Here is an 8,220-nt window from a genome sequence, read left to right as displayed (position 1 = left end):
TGAGCTCTCATCTCAGCATCCTTCCCTGTGAGCTCTCATCTCTCCATCCTTCGCTGTGAGCTCTCTATTCTTCCCTGTGAGCTCTCAGCATCCTTCCCTGTGAGCTCTCATCTCTGCATCCTTCCCTGTGAGCTCTCATCTCTCCATCCTTCCCTGTGAGCTCTCTATCCTTCCCTGTGAGCTCTCAGCATCCTTCCCTGTGAGCTCTCAGCATCCTTCCCTGTGAGCTCTCATCTCAGCATCCTTCCCTGTGAGCTCTCATCTCAGCATCCTTCCCTGTGAGCTCTCTGCATTTTTAACTGCCTGGTTAGAAGGCATAAAGTCAAATTAACGTGAGGACGCATAAAGTCCTGCTGGTGTGTTTGCAGGGTGCGCCTCTTCTCTACAAGGGCTTCACACACTTGCCTACACTATTTATTTTCAGATTGTCAAATATTAAAGTTAATTTCATGTTTTATGGTTTGCTTCCAGGGAACAAATAGGGCAATTTCATCTAGTTCAAACACAGTTAACTTGAAGGACCTGTTAATTCTGGTCTTACAAATACGAGGCAAGATATAGCATGTCAAAGACAACTGATGAGTCCTCTCAATCTACTAAATTATGACGGCAGATAAATAGGGAGACAATAAAGAATGAACAGGCAGGGATGGGTCTTTTGAAAGCTGAACTGCTATATAAAAATTTACTTGAAAAAGTTCAGTCCATAAAACCTTCTTATATTTTACTGTAAAGGCTTTGGAAAAGTCCCAAAAGCCAAGTTCAAGTTCACTATCCACGAGGCTTTATTTTTGGACTATTGCATTGCTTGATAGGCTTGTGATCTTCAACATTGTTTGTATCTGTGCAAGGATACTTTGGCTACTTTTAAGCACAGTGGGTTTCTGGATGGACCTTAGGCCACTCTCATTTTGTACAAAACTACAGCCTGTCCGGACTACATTCACTGTCAATTCAGAGAAATCTGCCGGCCTTTTAGTGAAGGGTCTTCTCACCAAGGCACAAGGCTCAGCTCCATTTACTCTGGCCTCTAACTTCATTACTAAGGTCTTCACTTATTTTTCCTCAGGTTTATTTCTCAGTTTTTCATATTTTTAAATTTTCTTATTTTAATTGTTACAATTTCTATAAAAGGGTAACTGAAAATTTCAACTTCTAAGTTTTCATTGCTACTATATAGGGATACTTTTTTTTTTTTTTTGTATATCAGTGTACAGGAGAAATTGAGGGTTTTTAAAAAAAAACATATCTATGTGTTCCCCTGCATATAGAGTTCTGCTTCCCAATTAGCTGAATAAAACAGACCAAGAGGTATATACCATTAGGAAGATACAATGTGTTGTGGTCCTAGATGAAATTCCTCCAGTAAATTCATCTCAATTATCACATTCAAGTTAGAGAATAACAACTACTCATCTAGGAAAAAATGTAAAACTATGTCCCCTGCTACTTATTTAAAAAAAAAAAATCACAGTTGCAGATACAGACCACATAGAGATGGAGGAAGAGGCACACTGCAGCAAAGGGCAAAGAGAGGGTCACCAGTGGCAAAGGTCAGAACAGACTGGGATGGCGTGCGAAGAGGAGTTAAAAGGAAAGTTCCAGGCTGTTAATATCATTCACTATCATGGAGAATTATTACAGTTAATACATCCAAAGTAAAAAGACTACAAACCATTTAAAATCAATCACTAACAACCCTGAGTTCTAGCTTGAAGACTGAAAGAACTTGCTCTTTTCAAATCACCAAAGAATAATTACAAAGCTGGATTGTATGGCAACCGTAAGAAATCCTCTCAACTTTATCAGTAATTGCACAGAGTATATACACACGACAGGGAGGCGAGAAAACAGAGCAAAAGGAGAGCAGACCACCTCCACTGCTGTGTCAGAAGTGAATGCTAACAATCACGGTTTGCCTTCTCCAAGGAGAAACTCCTTTGAAGTCGCTATCTTTCATCAAGGTCTTGCTTCAGCATCATTATCCTATGAACACCAGCAACAAAGATCTTGGCTTTAAACTGGCAGAAGGATGAGTGAAGGGGAGCGAGGTTAGGTTCTGGCCCTGTGCTCAACAATCCCCAGGCAAGTGCTGCTTCCACTCCTGTCATGGGACTTTAGTAGCACACTACACGTGTGTCCTGAAAGGACACAGAGCAACAGGCTCAAGGCAACAGGGGGAAAGGCACCACCAAGAATCAGAGAAAAGTTTATACAAAGACACAAAGAGATGAAGATGGCCAAGAGAGGCAGACATTATTTCAGAAAAATAAATGGATGGAGGACATACATCCATCTGATCCTCCTGCTCACCTCCCAGGGTCATTCACACACATGTCTGAAGCATCATGCACAGTCCATCCTGACCTAACCAGACAGTAATCATTTTCCTTCAGTTCATGTATCAGGGTCTGGAGGCAAGCTTGTGGGAAAATGACAGTGTAGATAAACAGACAGTGAGCTCCTCCTAACAAGTGGAAATTCCCAACTGGAACCACAATCGATCACTGGTGATTCCCCAACTGTCAACAAAGCCAAACATTACGGCCCTTAGTCTTCTGCTTACGCTGAGGGCCATCCAGTCAGCGACTCCCGGTGGTATATGAGGCACAGCTCACAGTGCCTCACAGTGAATTTTGCAACACACCTAATATGTCTTTTACTGTAAAGTGCCAATATATTATGCAATGATCATTGCTCAGTGATGAGGGCTATGAATACCAGCTTTCAATCTCCAACAGCATTATGAAATTTGAAAGAAGGAAAAAAACCCCAGGGTACTTAGAGTGGGCAAGATGCTTCATATTCTGTGAGTCATGACCAGTTGGTGTAATAAAGGGCTGCTATCTCTCTCTCTGAACATCTGTAGTGTGCACTGTCTGTCATTCTCCTGGCACCCTGTTTGGAAGCCATAAGCTTCTCACATGCATCTGTCTGATCCAAATCAATGCCCGATGGGCAACAATGACACCTTCCATTCTTTGGCTCCCCCCCACAGTATTTCACCAGGAGAGGTTTCTTAATGTTAATTGACTAGTTAACTACTAATTGAGTAGGATACCTTTGAAGCATGGCTGTATGTCCTATACTCTGGACTGCCTATAATTCTGAATTTCCTGAAAAAGTAAAGATAAACAAGAGAAACAGTGTTTATCTAAAATAGATATTGTTATTTATTTTTGATAAATAAATTTCAGCTAACCCTGGCTGCAGGCAAAGATCTTCATGCATCAGTACTCCAAGCCCCTGAATAACCAGCAGCGATAGCTGGGCCCAGGTACTTTTTGTTCAAGTTCTTCCCTGGACTGAAAGTCATGAACAGTATCAGCACAAAGCACCAGCCATCTGTCCTGAGCCCTTGTCTTTGAACATTCTGTTCACCCACTCTGGACTCTCCACCTGTGCTCTACCCTACGTTTTCCCAAAAGGTTCCCATGGCAGTTAGCAATTCTATCCTAAGACGGTTCTGAAAACGCAGCATGTGTCAGTGTCCTCAAGGGCTCATCAATGCACAAACTCCTGGATGCCCTGAGAGCCTCTTATTTCAGTGGGTCTATAGTGTGGGCCTGGGCATTTGCACGCTAACAAGACTCCAGGGAGACTCTACTGTCCGTCTAGATCCCACACTTTGAAGACTATTATTCCCCTCAAAGTCACCTATTTTTGTTATGTTTATCGTGTCTGGATTATTTATTCAATCAAGTTTTAGAGACCGATTCTTCCATTAGACAAAACTCTTTGCCCACATAGGTGGCAACCATGTGGGATGAACAAAACCTTAGCAAATAGTTTAGACAACTGAAGGCTAACTTTGAGCTCCCAAATGCAAGGTGACCTTCTAGGCCAAGTGACCACCTATGAGGGAAGCACAGAACCACTTATTCAGTCAGCGTCGCCTAGTGTCCAGCAACAGCGCCTGCTCCTCTCTCAGGCAGGAAAGTTTTCTTTACTTCCTCTTTCAAGCATGACCTCTGGGGACACTTACTGCCTGGAAGCCTGCCTTTCTTCTCCCTACACCAGGTCAAACCCTTCTGCCGTGTGATCTCACAGCCACTGAAGGCCACTGAAGGCCAGGTCAAACCCTTCTGCCGTGTGATCTCACAGCCACTGAAGGCCACTGAAGGCCACTGAAGACCACTGAAGGCCAGGTCAAACCCTTCTGCCGTGTGATCTCACAGCCACTGAAGGCCACTGAAGGCCAGACTTCACTGAAGGCCAGGCTTCACAGGCAAGGGCCACAGTTATATTCACTTATATCAGTACTTTATTAATACTTACACTGAAACATAAGCTCCCAATGACTAGCAGGTGCTTTTATTTTGAGAATCACAGGTATAGAAACAGGCACATACAGTGTGTTCATATTAATACAAGCAAGCTGAATTTTTAAGGCCTGAGAAAGACAATAAGGCATTTTTTTCTAAATTCTACCAAAAGCAGGAATGCTGAAACAGAAATCTAATTTACTGCCAGTTACCTGTTTTTTAGCTACTCAGCATGCATACATAATAAGGAGTGACTTACCTCTTCTGAATACTTCTTGCAGGCTTTCTGCACTCTGATTTAATACAGCCCATATTTCCTCCTCCTGCAGAGGTCCACCCCGAACCTCCAGGGCCTCTGCCAGTGACACATGCATGTTACCTAGAAAATAAAAGTAGAAGATTTATTCACGATCAGTAAAAGCTCTATATCGGGGTGAGCTACATACTCTCATCTACCTAATTCTTTAGTATGGCCTTCAATCTAAACATAACCCTACAGTTTTAAACTAGAAAAAGTGAAGGAACCGGACAAAAGCCCCTGAGAACAACGTCTTGGTCCTACCTAACACAGTGTTCACCGCAGGGACTCTTGGGAAAGTACTGGCAAGTACTTCATAAGGGAAGAAGGGAAACTCGGGGACACAGAGGAAGTCACTACCTGCAGATGATGAATTGGGTCCTTCAAGGCTTCCCAGCATGCAGGTCAAGCTCTGTCTTATCCATCTCAAACACAGAGAAGACCCCACAGTTACACAAGAGAAAGCTGGGGATAAGAAAAACCCCATTTTAATGGGTTTAATGAGTTTGTGCTCATTAACTGCAAATTTATACTGAAGGGAGTCAGCTCTCTCTACACTCAGCCTTGCTGCAAATTCCCCACCTGCTCCTAGGAAAGTCGTTGCCCCTCAGCACCTGTTTCCCATCTGTGGCCTGGGAATGATGATGGTGGCGATGGCGGTACCCCTTTGGGTATCTATGACAAGAAAAGAGTGTATACCGGAGACTATTTTGTAATTTGACATTCTACAGCAACTAAATTAACAGAATACCAGAAAAGTTTCTCTGAGGCTATACTTTTATCAGTTTTCCTAGTGTTTCTATAAGTGATATATTGATAAAATTTAAGATTTTCTACTGGGCTCAATAACTCTACTTTAATTTTGGAAGGAGAAAATATCCCTTTTTAAAATCCTCCCATATACATATTCCTGAGCTGATATATCTCAGAGAAATCAATCCTTTACAGTGATGGCTAAGACTTATGTCCCTCCCCCTCCATCCGATAAACCCCGACCCAGGAGAGTATATGTTGGTAGATAGAAACCAGGGGCCTGGAAACAGATGAAGGAAACGGCATGTGTTAATAAGCATTGTAGTTATCTTAACCATAGTTGTTACAGTTTTAAAAATTAGCCCACAAAGACATCTGGTTTAGACAGTTGACTTGCATTTACCCAACCACTGAGAAAACACTCTGAAGGAGCCAATGGGGAAAAACAGGGGTGAGTTGGGAGTGGAGGTGGGGGTGGGGATTGTGCCTCTTATTGGGGAAGGGAAGCTAAATACAGAAGGAAGGGAAAGGGTAAAATAACAGTAAGGATGTATGAAAAAGCTGTAAGCAATCATACTGTTACTAATCTACCTAAAACTATCTACAATGCATGTGAGTTGGTACACAGTATACATACATAGTTTAAATAAAAACTTTCCATCTGGTCTGACAATGCTCCCCACAAAAGCCACACATAAGCTAGCAAAAACCTAACACCAGTCGTGAGAAGTCCTCATCTGAGTTGTTGGTCAGGGTTGTCCAAGAGGCTCCTGAAACATAGATTACTGCAATTACCATTGGTTTTCTCCCAGAGATGGAAGGCAAGTCCGTACTGCTGAAGACACTAGGCCCAGAGACCCTGAGGTGGATATGACCTGAAGGCCTCCTCCCTGAGAACTAGTTTTCATGGTACCAGAAGGTGCCATGCCGGCTTCCAGAGGAGGGAGACTCCAACAGTCCTACCCAACTATGATGCCCATAATCCACAACCACAAGCAGCATGGCCTAGTACCCTAAGGGTGCAGTAGTGGCACAAATACCTTACAGGTAACCAGCAACTCTCTAATTGAACTTAGGGCACATTCAACAAGAGGGAAAACATGCCTGGTCCTGAAATCCTAGCCAACTAAGTGCTAGTGAAGTCATGGATATCAGAGAATTTATAACCTCTAATTTACTAAACTATCATAATCCTAACAACAGTCTATAAAGATTTGTCCTCGTACCCACAGGTAAGTGTAGTCTTCACGCCTCATCAAGGAATCTTGTCTTTGCAGGAAATAGAGATCATTACGTACAACCACAACTGATCAAAATGCAAGGTTGTAGAGTCAACCCCAATGGAAGCATCTACAACACAATGTCTATACAAGAGTAGGGCTCAGGATCACTGTGGAAAAGTTGGCAAAGGATCAAAGAGACAGAGAGGAACAGGAAGTCTGTGTGAGACTGTGTCTCTTATAAATGTCAAAAAACTACACCCTGAAAGTTTCACCAATATGGATGCTTAAAAGAGTCAAACAACCACATCAACAGACATGCTAACATGGAGGGTGGAGAACTCAAGAGGCTCCGAAAATATTTAAAAATGTACACTTATGCCGGGCGGTGGTGGCGCACGCCTTTAATCCTAGCACTTGGGAGGCAGAGGCAGGCGGATTTCCGAGTTCGAGGCTAGCCTGGTCTACAGAGTGAGTACCAGGACAGCCGGGGCTACAGAGAGAAACCCTGTCTCAAAAAACAAAAAACAAAAAACAAAAAAAAAAAAAAATGTACACTTATAATCTAGTCTGAAGAAAAGCAACTGTACTAGCTGCACGTGAGGCGGGCCTTGCCTTACAGCCGTCTATCTGTATGTATAATATGGAGACTGAAAGGGAAGACAGAGTCTGCTGAGAAAGCTAGGGCTTCTATTCAGCTTGTAGAAGGAATGAGGTTATTTACTCACACACTGCTTCTAGGTTTCCATGGGCTTCGTTATAACCGCAGCATATCATTAAAGAGGAGATGCACTGCTAAGAGATATGTGAGTTATTATCAGCCTCATGAGATGTTTTAATAAACTGATGTTTCAACAGAGGCATGGAGATCCTATTAGCAATCAGATACTAGCATGGCTTGTGAGAGGGAATGCCCTACGGCGAGTTTCCGAAGTGCCTGAGAACCAGTTGGATGACTCCTGAGCCTACACACCCTGCAGAAAGACATTGCACAAGCAGGGATTCTTTGAAGAGTTGTGCTGGTTTCCATGTCTCCCCTAGAGCTGAAGGGGTGTGGGAAGAGGCCTTCCTTTCAACCTGAAGGGAGTGAAAGAGGTTTCATTTGGACCACTTGAAGTGCTTGATGCATTCTCTGGAGCCAGATCAGTATCTGATAAAGATAGTGGTTATCATCACCCTGAGATCCCCCAAGAGGGAGGAGGCATGTGGTATCAAAGTGGGGCTGCAGTTCTATGGGCCGGGGAGGTGAAAGGCAGGGCAGCGGAACTCAGGGAGCAATCTGTCCAGTGGACACCCTTCCTGGAGGGTGAGAGCCCCAGAATGTAGGCAGTGACTGCAGCTGCACAGCTCTATGGTTGTACTACACAGCCTCTCAAGGAGCTAGCGCCACTGATGGGGCTACACTACATGGTGACTTGCATGGTCTCTGAATTTCATGTCAAAAAGTTGTTTATGAAAAAGGTTCCTCCCCTAGCACTGGGTCAAGGGTCAAGTACTTACCCAAAGTACTAGCATAAGCATGCAGAGAAGAGCCAACACTGGGTAAAGAACAAGGAGAGGAATAAAGGGAGGAGAGAAGGAAAGGGAAGGAGGAACAAAGATCACAGTCACTGCCTGAGAGAGGCAAGCGGAACAATCACTACTAGAGAGTGGCCTGAGAGAGACGCAAGCGGAACAATCACTA

General features: G+C 43.5%; 1 protein-coding gene across 7 annotated transcripts in view; it reads right to left on the bottom strand.

The window, feature by feature from the left end:
• The window catches only part of Ptpn13 (protein tyrosine phosphatase non-receptor type 13), a 192,125-nt gene that overhangs the window by 143,372 nt on the left and 40,533 nt on the right, over positions 1-8,220 (bottom strand). For all 7 annotated transcript variants that reach the window (XM_031337024.1, XM_031337025.1, XM_031337026.1 and 4 more), the window contains exon 2: positions 4,525-4,644. In XM_031337024.1, coding sequence (XP_031192884.1) covers positions 4,525-4,639 — 115 coding nt within the window. In that variant the 5' untranslated portion in view covers positions 4,640-4,644. The remainder of the gene's footprint in view (positions 1-4,524; positions 4,645-8,220) is intronic.

The sequence above is a fragment of the Mastomys coucha genome, unplaced genomic scaffold (assembly GCF_008632895.1).
Source record: "Mastomys coucha isolate ucsf_1 unplaced genomic scaffold, UCSF_Mcou_1 pScaffold22, whole genome shotgun sequence".
Classification (NCBI taxonomy): Eukaryota; Metazoa; Chordata; class Mammalia; order Rodentia; family Muridae; genus Mastomys; species Mastomys coucha.
Note: the sequence above shows the minus strand (reverse complement) of the source record. Positions and strands in the feature narration are given on the sequence as shown.